The sequence below is a fragment of the Polypterus senegalus genome, chromosome 16 (assembly GCF_016835505.1).
Source record: "Polypterus senegalus isolate Bchr_013 chromosome 16, ASM1683550v1, whole genome shotgun sequence".
Classification (NCBI taxonomy): Eukaryota; Metazoa; Chordata; class Cladistia; order Polypteriformes; family Polypteridae; genus Polypterus; species Polypterus senegalus.
Genome location: NC_053169.1, coordinates 16,458,038 through 16,474,646, shown reverse-complemented (window position 1 = coordinate 16,474,646; position 16,609 = coordinate 16,458,038). Strand labels below are relative to the sequence as shown.

Below are 16,609 nucleotides of genomic sequence, written 5' to 3'. Positions count from 1 at the left end.
TTAAAGAACATTGCAAAAGTTAGACCTCCTTTAACACTGCCTGATGCTAAAGAACTAATTCACGCTTTTGTTGTTATATGACTAGATTGCTGAAATGCACTCCCAACAGGACTATCCTAAGAAACTCTTCAAATGGCTGCAGCTAGTTCAGAATGCAGCAGCAAAAACTGCAACCAGCATTAATAGAAGAACAAATGTCTGAGTGTCTGTCCTTTCTTCTCGCTGCTGTGTCTCCGTTAAATGCCATTTGGTATGTGATTCGTAAAAGCAGTGCTAATGCTTGTGATGTACAGTCTGTTGGAATGACAAATGTAATGCATTTTATTACTACATGCATTATAAAATACAATCCGATAGATGTTGCACTGACAAGTAGTAGAGCTAGTAGCGAGCAAAAGAAAATCTGCACACATCTCACCAGTTTTAGCATTATTTATTAGCGTATAAAGTTTTAAATAATCTTGATCCTTCTTATATTTTGGAGTGCTTGTCCTATTATATTCCAAGTCATAACCTTAGATCGTCCAATAATGTTTTGCTTATTATTCCAAGAACTAAGTGTAAAAGAAGCGGTGAGCCAGTTCATGACAGCATAATGACAAACATCTGTAATGCTCTACTAATCTATTATATTAAAAAAATCTTGGGATGACTTTTTCTGAGAGGTGAGACAAGACTTTTTCAGAGAGATGATTTCAAGTCCTGCGAGACGAGACTTTAGGCCAAGGGATGAATTGAAAACCTAACAGGTCCAAGCAGGGCGGAAATAAAAGACAAACAGTAAAAGAAGACAAAGAGTAGAAGACAAAGTAGAAGGTTCAAAAACGTTGGTGCGATACGCATGCTGAGCAGGTTAGAGATTATGAAAGTACTGAAATTCGAAAGTCTCAAAAACTGATAGTAAAGATTGCATTGGCGCTAACAAACAGAAATTACTTGGTGAAATAACAGAACAGCGAAAATAGATTTAATATATGGACATAGGTGATATGACATAAGTATGTACATATTGTTCGGTCTTAAAAGTTTAAGTTGGAGACTTGTAGATCATCTAAGTTGTGCTGCCGTCAGGAAAAAGTACGGTTTCTTCCCAATGAAGAGGTGTATTTAAAGAAAAATAAGATTTGTTATTTGGTGAAAGTGAAATCCACACACACTACAGGCAAAATATCAGAATCTACAATAATCTGTTCATGTTCGCATCATTCAATGCTCAAAATGTAGATTTACACGATTCAGGACTAAACGCCATGAGAATCTGTGGTCCCACAACAATTAAATCTACTACAAGTTTAATTTCAAAGAAACCACAATTCGGTCAGATTTATATTTATGATCACAGAGAAGCAATGCGACATAGAATGAAAAGAGTTAAACGATCGGATGTATTAGAAATACTGCGGCCAATAATGGATACAAATCCATACATCCAAAAGTATTGTACTTTACACAAAATTTATCTGAAAAACACGGACAAAGAAGTTTTCTTGGATTTCTATATTAATCCGAAAGATCACGCTCGCACAGTTAATAAATCAAGATGAACTGTCAGCAACAAAAGTTTCCAAAGACTGAGATATCAAAGAGTTGATATTCGTGTTTATCCAAAAGCACAGCACGATTCGTTGCATGAGGCAGATCTGGGAAACGACTAGTGTGTAGGGTCCACATGGGAGTTGGCAAGCGAAGTGAGCAGGGGGCAGAGCCCCCTAGTCTTATATACAAATGTCTACAAATGGAAGTGTGTGTGTCTGTCCGGCCCAGATGTTAGAAGTGGAGTCAGGGCAAGGGTTCCACCTCCAAAGATACAAAGCATCCCTTTTACTTTTCATCCCACCGCTAATACACAATGAAGGCGAGCACATCGACAACATGAAACCTCCTAGGAGAGAGATGCCCAAAGTAGTTCCTTCCAATTACTTGACATCTCTACATTTCAATTTTTTTTCTGATGATTTCAATACTTTCTAGGACCCCGGGGCTTTTTGCAGCACGGGCTTACACAGCTAGTAGAGATATACCAGGCTAATACCATACAGCATTTATAAAAAATAAAAAAAATATTTTTTTTTTTTATTTATTTTTAATGTGGCCGTTTCATAGCTGCATTTTAGTCCCACTTCTAGTAGATCATCTTTTCCCAACCTGTACTGGGCCGTGGCAGCATGGCAGGTGGGCCGCAGCCAACCCCAAATGAAACCCTGCCACCCAAACTCTGACAATGGCGCTCGATTCACAGCAGTAGCATCACAGGTCGATCGCAGCCAATTCAGAACGACCACCCCAACTCCCACTCTGATGATTTTGCTCGATTCACACCAAGGAGGGACGGCATCGATGACTGCACTAATTCATCTGATGCTCGGTCAATCACGCAGAGAAACCCGCTACTTTGACGATCGCACACAATTCAGTGAAGGGGACCCCCCCCGCCACCTTCCCTCCCACTCAGACAATGACACTAAATTCAGATGATTAGGACTCAAAACCCAAGGTGAATCAAAAACACATTAGCATGTGAAAAACTGAGTTGTGATACCAAAGGATGGGAAAGACTGTAATAGATTTATATGTACATACACAGAAATATTCCTCATGGATTTCCAGTCATACCTATACTCGTCTCTGCCTTCTTTTCTGCTTTTTTCCCCATTTGGTCAAAGTAATGTGCAGTAGCCTGTGATGTTGGAATAAAAGCAAATACTTCAACTGTCAACAAGACCAACTGTATCAAATCATCTAGTACGAAGCTTAAAAAACAATAAGAAACTACTTAAGTATATATGTTAGGAAGACTGTCCAGTGGTGGTTGGGTGGTCTTTGGTCCTAGGAAGCCCTGCCGATTTAGTTCTCCCAAACCCCAGGCTCCTTCTTGACCATCTGAGCATAGTATAGGACTTATCTTTAAAGACTTAAAAACTAATCCATACAAAAATACTCTTACTTTTGTTTCGTATTACTTGTATATAAATGTTATTGATTTATTCTTTTCTAGTACTTTTGGTATACCCGTTATTCATCCACCAATTTGCTCATTTTCTAAAACCACTTTATCCTGAGCATGGTCCTCAGTGAACTGCAGCATTTCCCAGCAAGAATAAAATGCAAGTCACAAACAATCCCTGGACAGGATGCCTACACTTGAACTAGGGCCATTTTAACAATCCACCGATCATATATATTTTTGGACTGTGGCATTATTCTTATCTATTTCTAATATATTTTATTTTTTTCTTGCAACTTTATTTGACATCTTGTAAATTAGTTTGAGCAACATTCTTTGTATGAAAATTTGCTATAGACATGAAGGCTAATGTTGCTGTTCCAAGAATCAAACTGTCCCATGCTAGCCTGTGCCCTGCTTAGGAATCCTGCCTCATGCTAACAGTAACATCAAGCTTATTATTGAAGCACTGACTAATTATGTTTTACTTACTAAAAAACGGAGTCATTTATATTCTATTCATTTGCCCTTAAATATCTATGATATTTATATTGTTAATATTATTTTACTGGGAAAAAATGCAAAAGAAAGAATGACACCTCTTTTGAGTAAATGAGATTAAAAAAATGCAATGTGGTTTTATACCCAAATTTAAACTCTTTCAATATTGTTATACGTTTGTTTGTAAATCACGTATTTCATCATGATAATTCTTTACTCCAAAGCTAGTTGTCCTGGTGAGAGTCACTGTGGCAACATATTAAGTTAGCCAGTCTACACCACCCTATTCATAGCAACAGTCTCCAAAAATTAAATACCAAGAAAAAATGTTCCCACTTAACAATGAAACATTCAGTTTAAAATGCAAGTGGAAAATATGTTTCTGAAGGATCTTGCAAATATGGAAAAAATAAAAGTGGAGGGGTTATTAAGTGCAATAAATTAAGAAAGGAAGAAAAAAAAAATAAAAAACGGCTTGAGGAGAAATGGTGACAGCTTAGCGTAGGAATGACCAAATGGAGTCCTGGAGTGCTGTAGTGGCTGCAGACTGTCTGCTTAATAAAGACACAACTTCTTCCCAATAACAGATCTGATTTCATTTTATGGCTTGTTAAGTGTTTTTATTTTGTCATGTCACTCTTATATTGTACATTTTTTTTTCTTTTTCCAAGGATATCATCCACATGTTTTGCACCCTTAAGCAGGTAATTCTCAGCCCTTCACTTTTTCCTCTTTCCAATAAATTTTATGAAACCAGATATAATTGACGATGAATAAATGTAACAAATGTGTTAGATGGAGAACTGCTGCTTCCTTTATCATTTGCATCTCATTGTTAAAAAGGAGTCACTAAAAACAAAGCGGTTCAAGAATAAAAATAAGCAATTAACGATAGTGAAACTTTACCAGTGAGACAACTACAATGAAGGATAGAAAAGAAGCCTTTCTTGCTCCAAAAACATCAGCACCAATTGACTTCACATTGAGAAACTGGGCAGGTCAAGTTGAGAAGCATGCACTGGTACATCGTGTTGTCGCCCCCACCACACAAGGAAAACAACTTGGGATCCTGGTTGGCAAACCCCCAAGGCAGACATGCAGTCCAGTCCCACCCTTCAGAAATGACAATCTACAGTATCTCCCACAGCCAGGTGTTATATAGGCGTCCCCTTGGCCTGGTCCAGCCTTTCTAGTCCTCAACATTGAGGATCCTGTGAGCTGGATCACTCTCAGGGAATTGCGGCACATGGCCTTAGTGCAGTAACTAATGCTCCCTCACAATGCAGGTAAATACGCCTCATTTGAGACTCCGTGAGCAACTCAAAGTACCCAAGGATTCTCCTAAGAGACACAGCAGCGAAGGAGTCCAGTCTTCGTCTCAGATCACTGGATACTGTCCATGTCTCACAACCATATAGCAAAACAGAGAGCACCAGGACCCTACAGACTTGGACCCTCACCCTTTTGCAGAGATTATTGGGAGAGCCACACGCCCTCTTCCAGCAACCTCATGACCCCCCCCCCATGCTCTCCCCAAACCATCTACTGATTTCATAGGAAGAGTCACCAGAGACATGAATGTCTCTACTGAGGTAAGCAACCTAAGAAACTGGGATGGAACAAAAAACGGCTGACACTACGGCCCTCCAAGACCAAATTTGTCCACCCTTTTCTTAGGCATTAGAAATTCCTGTTTATAGATTTCTCATCAGCTCATCAGTTCTGTTTGAACCCTAACATGGTGTGGTGGATTCTAGACTTTTTAACTAACAGAACACAAAGAGTGAGTGTTAATAGTTGTTTTTCGGTTAGCCTGAATACATTTTTATTGGTGCACCTCATACTGTCTGTCACGTGTTTTGTTCACACAAGGACAGATGCTGGTGACCCTGTCATTGTGAGGCTTCTACAAGGTAAGGTGGTCACCCATGGACCTGTTGTTGAGGAGTTTGTTCAATAGCGTGATTGTTCTTTATGACAGCTATGCATTTCTAAGGATATGGTTTTAGATCTCAAGTGCTCCCCTCCCTCTACCACCTCACCATGAATTAAAGGGGAGACAGCAGAGCACTACAAACATCTAGCGACCATCTTTGATTACAGGATGAACTTTAATATTAACACTGACAAATTTCTAAGAAGGGGTAGGCACGAATATTCTTTCTTAATAAACAATAATTTTGAAGTGGACAAAATGACATTTATTAAAAAAGCCATTTACTGAATCTACTTTTACTTTTGATTTTATGTTGGTGTGGTACCCTCAGCAATAATAATTTAAACATTCTTAAAAACACTGAAACAATTACCAGTAAAACCACTGGTTTGCAGCAGACCCCCGTCGCTGAACTGTACTACAACTGTACATTACAAACAGGTTAGAAAAGAAGGCCAACTCAATTCTGTCAGAGGGTCGCCAACCGTTTTTCTCTAAATTTCAGCTGTTGCCATCAAACCCTTAATTTACGGGTTTTCCTGAGAACAAAGAGGGAGAGAATTAAGAAATCTTATTCAGAGTTACGAGCATTATGCATTCTGTTACTTACATGGATGCTGCTGAATTCTTAATTATTTTGTATACTGTTCAAGTTAATAATTCAACTTTGGACATGCCTTGAGTATATGCACTTATGCGCAACTGGACAAACTGGTATTCCAGATGTCCAGGATAACAGTTTTTTTTTTTGTTTTTTTTTTAATTTTGGACACCCAAACTACAGACTCAAGAGTATGGTGGGCTACCAAATACTTATGTGTCTTTATTTCATGCAATTTGAATCTTTACAGCATGCAATAATTTCCTAATCAAAAATAATTTCATGAAAACAAAAGACCCAGTTCTTCATTTACAATCTTAACCTGGGTGTTGCTTTTAAACTCGGCTGCCTATAATGCGCCGCCAGATTGCTGTAACCGCCGTCTAACGCACACACACCCATTAGTAAGCAATATGTGCAGCAAGTCTGTAAAGCAAGCAAGAGAAAAACCAGCATTAATTAGCTTTAAAGCAAGTGAGGCAGTGAGGACAAGAATGCCAAAAGTTAATTGTACCCTCTCCTCGTTTACTGAAGTATAAATAAGGTAATTATTAACACATACTTTGTTAAGGATTAAAAAAAACAATAAGGACAAGGCAAACTGCTCCAACACCAGTTACAACTAGAACTGAATCATAATTAAAAGCAGTATTATGACAAAAATAAATGGAAAATAACTTTACAATTACACCAGATAGACTTTTTCAGCAGATTAAATATGAAAGATATTCCACACAGTAGCAATGATTGCCTGGACAACATTACAACCAAATCAGATATGTAACCGTGTTGTGGGAGCATCTGGGAACTACATATAAAAGCAAGAGTTTTCTTTTCAGGAAAAAATAATTTTAGGATTGAGATGATGAGAACGCACAGTAGCAATAAAGAGTTTACTGTACTAGTCAGCCTGCAAGATCTACAAAATGCTGGTGCAGCGCAAGTCATTTCATGAAATGTACAAAATGGAAACAAACAAACTGGTTAGCGGGTAACTCTTCTCAAGTAAAAGGTCTTAATACAGCCATGAAAAATGACCTAAAATACTCGGCAGCATGTTGACGATGATTGAATGTTTCAGCAACGCTCCTGTCAGACATTTACAAGCATTCAGCCTTCGGAAATTGCAATTAACCTTTGGAGCTCAGTGGGCTACTTATACTCCATTACAAACAGATCTTGCCTTATGCAGTCACAGAAAGGGAGATTATTACAATTAGCCGACATGCAGTCTTGGCTCCTAACAGAACGTAACACCTCCTGTTCTGCTACACTGGTGGTCGAGAAAACTCACCTTACTGTAAGACCAAACACTGCAGAGTATGAACATGCTTTTTCAGAGTTAAACCTCACCTTTAATAACAGAAGGACCCCTTTGACGTTCCAAGCATGACACATTTCAGTGCAGCTGTATACACTGACTTTGGTCATCTAAAGGTATATGACACTGTAAAGGACATAATACTGCGCCACAAAGGTCAAATTGATGATGGCTTTGACAGAGACACTAATTGGTGGAGTCGGAAAGCAAAATTTCATTTTACAGTATTAAAATGTTTTTGTGTACACTGGAAAAAGACCATACATCTACATGACCTAAACGTTCAAAAAAAAAAAAATTATACATTTACCGAAATATTCCCTTCCAAGACACTGTGTTTATATTTCAGTAGAAGATGGTATGCCATGTGCTTGTGTACAGCACAACTTTACAAATACATGTTGCTGCAAATAGCTGCAGGTTACCACTACACAGGTTCTGTGTTTTTTATGATGGCATTGTGTTCTGTGTTTTTCCCAGTTGATTCTGGGGTTCGTCAGCGGTCTGTTCTGCTCCTACTCTGTTCAAAACTTGTATGGACTGGGTGTTGGGCAGTGTTGTGGGGTCCAGCAGCTGTAGAGCATCTGTTGGTGAAGAAAGATTCACAGATCTTGACTTTGTTGACGATGCTGTGATCTTCACTGTGTCAATGGAGGCTCTGATGGGGGCTCTCGAGAGACTGAGCGAGGAGTCGGAGTGTCTGGGCTTGCGAGTGTCCAAAATAAAAACCAACATCCAGGCCTTTAATGACCTCTTGGGCACGGCCATGAGCAGTGTGCCTGTCTGTGGAGAGAGTGTCGACCTCGTCGAGAGGTTTACTTACCTTGGCAGTGACATTCATGTGTCTGGTGACTCTCCCTATGAAGTCAGTAGACGGACTGGGAGAGCATGGGGGGTCATGGGGTCGCTGGAAAGGGGTGTGTGGCGCTCCCGATATGTCTGTAAAAGGACCTTAGTCTTTAGAGTCCTGGTGCTCCCTCTTTGTGAGACATGGACGCTATCCAGTGACCTGAGACGAAGACTGGACTCCTTCAGTACTGTGTCTCTTTTGAGAATCCTTGGGTCCCGCGGGTTTGACTTTGTGTTGCTCATGGAGTCCCGAATGATGCTCATTACCTGAATTGTGAGGGAGCGTCACTTACGGCACTACAGCCATGTGGCGCGTTTCCCCGAAGGTGATTCATCTCGTAAGATTCTCATTGTTCGGGACCCAAGTGGCTGGACCAGGCCAAGGGGTCGCCCACGTAACACCTGGCTGCGACAGGTAGAGGGTCATTTCCAGAGGGTGGGACTGGACCACGTCTCTGCCTGGGGGGCTGCAAACCAGGATCCCGAGTTGTTTTGTCGTGTAGTGGGTGTGGCGACTCTCTGTACCAGTGCCTGCTCCCCAACGTGACTTGACTACACCCCAACCAAGTCCCTGTATAAAGCTGACTACCAGAAAGTGCACCTGGATTACCAGGTTTACAAAGCTGGCAGCCCAGCAGACTACCACATGCATTTACGAATTGATTGCTAAACCTTGTTACGACAACACTGGCTGTCAACCGTTCGGTCTTGGCTTATTTGCTTGTATTGTGTTATTTCCTCATACAAACAAATTATTTCCCAATGGGAGGGATGGATTAATAGTTAGAACTTTATTTGTCCCCAGGGGGGATATCTGACATTTTACTGTAGCTCATTAAATAAATAAATACACACACACTCACTATAGTATGAACACACACTATAATGATAAAAAAAAAAGAATACTTCTGACTTGGCAGTCCTAGTAAGGAATTCTACAGGTCTACTATCATTAGTATAAAAGGGCCATGGCAGCATTTCTTGATACAATTCTGCTCAATAATTCATTGACAAAGTACCCGGAGTTAACATATCAGAAAAAGGATGTGCAGCATTGTTCATAATTGTACTCAGTTTTATCTTCATTCTCTACTCCACTACTACCTCTAGTAGGTAAAGACTGCATCCCATAACTAAGCCTGTCCTTTTAATCAGCTTATTGATTCAGTGGGCCTCTCTTGAGATGATGTTACAGGCCCAGCATAGACAAATCACACCGGCCATCAAAGAGTTGTAAAAGACGTGAAGGATGTCACTACCCGAATTAAAGGAACGCGATCTCCTAAGAAAAGACTGTCTGTCTGCTCTTTCCTTTCTTATATAGTTCCTCTGTGCTGTGAGACCAGATGTGGATGACCAAGTGCTTGTAACTGTGTGAATAATACATTTATTTATCTAGCGCCTTTCCCATGCTCACGGCACTTACAGAATATAAGAACGAACAGCAGGGTATACAGTATATAGCATTGTACAAACCAAATGAAGATTAAGATAGTAAATTGAGAGAAAGTCTAACAGACAACATAACTGATGGTCTCGCACACACACACACAGGTTACATGAGCATCTTGACAGAGAGGTAAACTGAGAGAAGGGGAATAAAGTCAAGTAGAGCTAAAAGCCTTCCTGAACAGATCAGTTTTAAAAAAATTCACGGAGTCAGCTGACCTGATTTATTTCGTTCGGTCATTCCAGAGTCTGGGCACTCGCCATACAGCTGAAGGCCCTGCTGTCACCCATGGAGTGTAGATTAGATTGCCAGAATCAGAGGACCTTAGTGGGCGGTCAGGCACATAGCGATGGAGAAGGTCACTGATGTAGTTTGGCGTGAGGTCGTTTAAGGCTTTGTAGGTTTTTAGTAGGATTTTATATTCGATTCCGTAAGACACGGGGAACCAGTGAAGGCGGAGCAGGATGGGTGTGATGTGCTCACTGCTGCAGGTTCAATAAAGGACTCTTGGAGCCGAGTTTTGAATAAGCTGGAGCTGTGATATAAGATTAGAAGGGGCGCCTGCCAGTAGGGAATCACAATAATCTATGCGGGATGTGATAAATGCATGGACAAGTTTCTCAGCATTAGAAAAGGAGAGGAAAGAGCGAACACGGGATATGTTACGGAGGTGAAAGTAAGAAAGTTTCTTAATGTGATTTATGTGGGCGGAATAAGAGAGGGAGGAATCAAAAATGAAACCAAGATTCTTTGCAGTAGAGGCAGGTCTGACGAGATCACCGCCAAGATGGACTGGGAAAGGAGCTCGTTTTATTAAGTTGCATTTTAGTCCCAGTTTGCAGGAGTTCAGTTTTGTTGAAATTTAATTTTAAAGAGTTCTGCTCCATCCAGGTTTTAATTTCACTAAGGCAGGTTGTGAATAGTGACCCCGGAGTCCCGAATGAGGCACATTGCCGGTTACGGCACTACGGCCATATGGCGCGTTTCTCAGAGGGTGTCTTGGCTTATAAGATCCTCATTGTTGGGGACCGGAAAGGCTGGAGCAGGCCAAGGGGTCGCCCACGTAACACCTGGCTGCGGCAGATAGAGGGTCATTTCTGGAGGGTGGGACTGGACCGCGTGTCTGCCAGGGGGGCGGTTGCCAACCGGAATCCAGAGTTGTTTCATCGTGTAGTCAGTGCGGCAAAACACTGTATACCAGTGTATGCTCCCCAACTTGACTTGAGTGGATGACTTGCTAAACCTTGTTACGACAACACTGGCTGTCAACCGTTCGGTCTTGGCTTATTTGCTTGTATTGTGTTATTTCCTTATACAAACAAATTATTTCCCAATGGGAGGGATGGATTAATAGTTAGAACTTTATTTGTCCCCAGGGGGGATATCTGACATTTTACTGTAGCTCATTAAATAAATAAATACACACACACTCACTATAGTATGAACACACGCTATAATGATAAAAAAAAAGAATACTTCTGACTTGGCAGTCCTAGTAAGGAATTCTACAGGTCTACTACCATTAGTATAAAAGGGCCCCGGCAGCATTTCTTGATACAATTCTGCTCAATAATTCATTGACTGAAAGTCCCCGGAGTTAACATATCAGAAAAAGGATGTGCAGCATTGTTCATAATTGTACTCAGTTTTATCTTCATTCTCTACTCCGCTACTACCTCTAGTGGGTCAAGACTGCATCCCATAACTAAGCCTGCCCTTTTAATCAGCTTATTGATTCAGTGGGCCTCTCTTGAGATGATGTTACAGGCCCAGCATAGACAAATCACACCGGCCATCAAAGAGTTGTAAAAGACGTGAAGGATGTCACTACCCGCATTAAAGGAACGCGATCTCCTAAGAAAAGACTGTCTGTCTGCTCTTTCCTTTCTTATATAGTTCCTCTGTGCTGTGAGACCAGATGTGGATGACCAAGTGCTTGTAACTGTGTGAATAATACATTTATTTAGAGGGTGGATAGAAGCTCTTCAGTGGCGGTGAAAGTCAAAAACCAGTTCCTTGGTTCTGCTGTAGTTATGATATAGACAGTTCTCTTTGTACCAAGAAACAAAGTTCTCCACCTGACTCCCCTCCTTTGTCTTATCCCCCTTATCGATATACCATCTACGTGTAGAACCATCAGAGAATTTCTTCAAGTGACATGACCTGGCGTTCTATTTAGTCTGTAGTGTACAGGGTGAAGAGAAAAGGAAACAGGACTGTTCAACGTGGAGCTCCAGTGTTGCTCATATCAGTCCTCAAGTCTCACAAACTGCAGCCTGCCAGATAAGATAGTCCATTATCCAGAACATCATGGGTTCATCCACCTACATATCTCTGATTTTATTCCTAGACAAGAATGGCTGAATGGCACTGAGGGCACTGGAGAAACTCAAATACATAATCCTAACAATGTTGCCAGCTTTGTCCAGCCTTGTGATGCAGATGGGTTAATAAAGTCTACCTAAGCTTAAAACAAAAAAAAAAACATGTCATGTTTATAAAATGTCTACAATGAAGGTGCACCGACAAACCCCTACAGCTTGGCCCTGAAACCGAAAATGACCGGTCACCTCACTCCATGATGCTTTTCCCTCTCTTGACATAAGGTCCCTTTTACACTTTCGTGGACATTAATTTGGTGCATTGACAATATTATGCAGGAGTCAGCATGCCCCGTTACAATAAGATCAGCACTTGGATTACAGTAAACGGCTTTTCATGTCGTCTCTCCGGATTAAAACTGGCAGTAAAAAGAGACCTGCCTATTCCAAACCATGCCAGGGTCTCTTCATCTCGGCTAATTTGGCCAGTGCTTGAGAGTCGGCCAACCATGTGACATGACAGCCTGTGTGGAGTTTCAGTATCTTTAATGTCATCGGCTACCATTAAGTGAGTGTAGACTGGAAGGGAGCCAAGGTGAGCAGCCACTTGAAATGAGCGCACGTTTATCATTTAGCGGAATAACTTCTGTCCCGATTATAATTAAAACCGATATGTCTGTTCCAAAGAGTTACTGTATACAATCTAAATAAATTCACTGGAGGCGGGGAGCGGGCTCGTATGTGACAAGCAAGTAACACCTGAGTTAACCTTAATCCGCATTAACATGACTCGTACTCCAAAGCATATGTCGTAATGCACTTCTGTCAAAGTTCTTCAAGCTGGCTGACACCACGGACCCCAAGTATTGACACTATGATATTACGATCAGCTCCGTTTTCTTATCACACCGACACTCGACAGAATTGGCCGCTGAACTGCTAAGACTACAAGAAAGCATTGTACTCCCTTTTAACTTCATAAAGAGGTGCTGCCATCGCGCAAGGAACTACCGGCGAACGAATAATCAACACCAATTTCACTTTAACGTGAAAACGCCACCTCCGGAATGTAAGAATACTTCAAAGCGCAAATCTTACTAACTCCCCCGGACTCGACTGCCACTCGTCAGCGCAGCCTCTGCTACGGGCCCCAGGCGGACACTCACCGTGCAAGGCCGAGGCCTGGAGGATGGCCCCCGATGTACCATCGATGACTTTGATGCTGCCGCGACTGGTGACAGCCAAGATGGCATTGAGAGCCGGGTGGTAGGAGAGGCTTCTCAGACCTTCCTCGTCGCAGCGCAGGGAACCGTCCTTTAATACAATCCAGTCAGAGGAGGTGGAGGAGCAGGAACCCGGCGAGGCCGCCGCCGCAGCAGCCGCCATCTTTCTTCCTTTATTTATTTATTTTCCTCCTTCCTTCCCCCACCCCCTCTCTCTCTCCCTCCCTCTCTCTCCTTGCGTTCCCCGTCTTTCTTTCACCCTTCCCTCTCTCCGCTTCGGTAAGTCCCGATGACAAGAGAGAGGTGTGTACTGGAGAAGGAAGGAAGAAAACGAAACCTAAAGTCTTAAGTCCCGCCGTCTCTGCTAGCGCTCCTTCTGAAGTGGCTGTGGCTGCGGCTGCCGCTCCACCTCCCGTCACCGCAGCAGCGATTCACCATCAAACTCACGCCGTCAAGCGCGTTCCTCCACTGGGGAGTGATGGGAGGTCAACGGAACCAGCGTAGCACAAGCCTCGGAGGCCTCCGCGACACTGGGGGGCAGTGCGGGCCGAAATGGGGTACAATAAAGCGGAGACTTTCCACCTCCTTGCCATTAGAGGAGCAGTAGAGGAGTGGTGTGAAGCTTAGCAACAGCCGGCAACACCTAATAACTAGCGCCTGATGTCGAGCCGTGATGGTGTGTCAAAATAAGAGTGCGGCTGCGAGGCATGAAATTGAGGGACAAACCGGTTTAAACAGCATCTTCACTTGGAGTCTTCGTACGTGAAAAAGTTTATAGAAGCGTGCGCGATGCTATTGTTAGAATGTGGTTAATACTCCTGTCAGGGGCAGCAACGGAACAGAGTCGTTCAGCTCATTGTTTAACCTGTAATGTATTATTAAATACCGCTAATTTAGAAACAAAGTGTAGTAGTAATTACATAAGGCGTTTGTTCATATATACAGGTGCATCTCAATAAATTAGAATATCATCGAAAAGTTCATTTGTTTCAGCAATTCAAAAAGTGAAACTAAAATATTATATAGATTCATTACACACAGAGTGATGTATTTCAGGTGTTTATTTCTTTTCATTTTGCTGATTATGGCTTATAGCTAATGAAAATCGTTCCCCCCCCCCACACTGTGCGACTCTTCAATTCCACCCGGGGGAGTAAATGCTAACATTACTCAAAGTTATTGTCTGCTTTTACATGCATTTTTATTACTCTTTAATATTGTTTTTTTGTATCAATATATTGCTGCTGGATTATGTGAATTTCCCCTTGGGATTAATAAAGTATCTATCTATCTATCTAAAACTCAAAATTCAGTATCTCGGAAAATAAGAATATTGTGAATAAGTTCAATATTGTAGACTCCTGGTGTCCCACTGCAGTCAGCTAATTAACCCAAAACACCTGCAAAGGGGTCCTGGGCCTTGAAGGGGTCACTCAGTCTGGTTCAGTAGGCCACACAATCCGACTGCTGACTTGACGCTTGTCCAGAGGACAGTCATTGACACCCACCCTCCACAAGGAGGAGAAGCCACAGAAGGTCATTGCTAAAGAAACTGGCTGTTCACAGAGTGACGTATCCAAGCATATTCATGGAGAGTTGAGTGGAACGAAAAAAATGTGACAGCAGAAAAAGGTGCACAAGCAACAGGGATAACTGCAGCCTTGAGAGGATTGTGAAGCACAGCCCACTCAAGGGTTTGGGGGAGATTCCCAAGGAGTGGACTGCGGCCGGAGTCGGTGCTTCAAGAGCCACCACACACAGACATGGGTACCTGGGACTTGGGCTACAACTGTCACAGCATTCCTTGTGTCGAGCCACTCCTGAACCAGAGACAACGTCAGAAGCGTCTTACTTGGGCTAAGGAGAAAACGGACTGGACTGTTGCTCAGTGGTCCAAAGCCCTCTTTTTCAGATGAGAGTAAATTCTGCATTTCATTTGGAAATCAGAGTCTGGAGGAAGAGTGGAGAGGCACAGAGTCCAAGTTGCTTGAGGTCCAGTGTGAAGTTTCCACAGTCAGTGATGATTTGGGGAGCCATGTCATCTTCTGCTGTTGGTCCGCTGTGTTTTATCAAGTCCAAAGTCAGTGCAGCCGTCTACCAGGACATTTCAGAGCACTTCATGCATCCCTCTGCTGACGACATTTATGGAGATGCTGATTTCATTTTCCAGCAGGACTTGGCACCTGCCCACACTGGCACCTGGTTTAATGACCACAGTATCACTGTGCTTGATTGGCCAGCAAACTCTCCTGACCTGAACCCCATAGAGAATCTATCGAGGAAGACGAGAGACAGCAGAGCCAACAATGCAGATGAGCTGAAGGCCGAGATCAAAGCATCCTGGGCTTCCATAACACCTCAGCAGTGCCACAGGCTGATCACCTCCATGCCACACCACATTGATGCATTAATTCATGCAAAAGTATTGAGTGCCTACATGGACATACTTTTCAGTAGGCCAACATTTTTGTATTAAAAATCTTTTTTTTTATTGGTCTTATGTAATATTCTAATTTTCTGAGATATTGAATTTATGAGTTTCAGTTTTTGAATTGAATTACTGAAAGAAATTAACTTTACAATGATATTCTAATTTATTGAGATGCATCTATATATATATATATATATATATATATATATATATATATATATATAAACACCTGTATAAACACTGAAATTGAAAATGTTAATTGTCAGAAAGTGTTGAAAATGCTAGTGTGTCTTCTCGTTCTAAAGCTTTCCCCACTTTTCATGTGGTGTCCAGCTTCCTCCATTCCCACCTCCTCGTCCCGACACCCCTTTCTGCCATTGATCCCCCCTTCACACGGTTCATCCGCTTTCTCTTTGGTGGTAGGCTATCTAGCAGCAAGGAGGGCCTTTCTCTGTGGCTAAGGAATTGCGCTGGCATCTGGAAAGTTTCTGTATTTGTTATTTATTTAAACTAGGGGGCTTCGCTCGCCCACCCCTGCGTTTGGTTTACCGGATATACAATTTAAAGAGATTGTTATTTTCATGGGAATTGTTACATATGCATTATTTTCACTTTTACTTTAAAAACTTTTGTAAAAACAATACTTGTCCTTTATTTCCAGCCCCGGGCGTGGTCACATCCCTTTCTCACAGGACGTACAACGCTGCTCACGTTGTCAATTGCGGTTGAATGCACGCTAAGGAGATGCCGTCTGCTGTCTTTCTGCTGCTGGCGAGCTGCTTGTTCTGCTTGTTGCGTGTCGTTGTTTGAAGAGCTGGGAGCACATGAAGCGTGTCTGCCAAAAGCAATCCAACAACTGCTAGGTTAGATGTCCGTGGACTTGTTTTAAATGATGGCTCACTGCCTTGTCTCGTGTGACGTTGTATAAACAATACTTGTCCTTTATTTCCTGCCCACAGCGTAGTTAACTCTCTTTCTCGCAGGACGTATAACGCTGCTCGCGTTGTGGTCGATCATTTTAAAGCCTGTACA

At 42.1% G+C, this 16,609-nt stretch overlaps 1 protein-coding gene across 3 annotated transcripts in view; it reads right to left on the bottom strand.

The window, feature by feature from the left end:
• birc6 (baculoviral IAP repeat containing 6) overlaps positions 1 to 13,717 on the bottom strand; it is a 250,266-nt gene extending 236,549 nt beyond the window's left edge. For all 3 annotated transcript variants that reach the window (XM_039739062.1, XM_039739063.1, XM_039739064.1), the window contains exon 1: positions 13,090 to 13,717. In XM_039739062.1, coding sequence (XP_039594996.1) covers positions 13,090 to 13,309 — 220 coding nt within the window. In that variant the 5' untranslated portion in view covers positions 13,310 to 13,717. The remainder of the gene's footprint in view (positions 1 to 13,089) is intronic.
• Between the last annotated feature and the right edge of the window lie 2,892 nt (positions 13,718 to 16,609).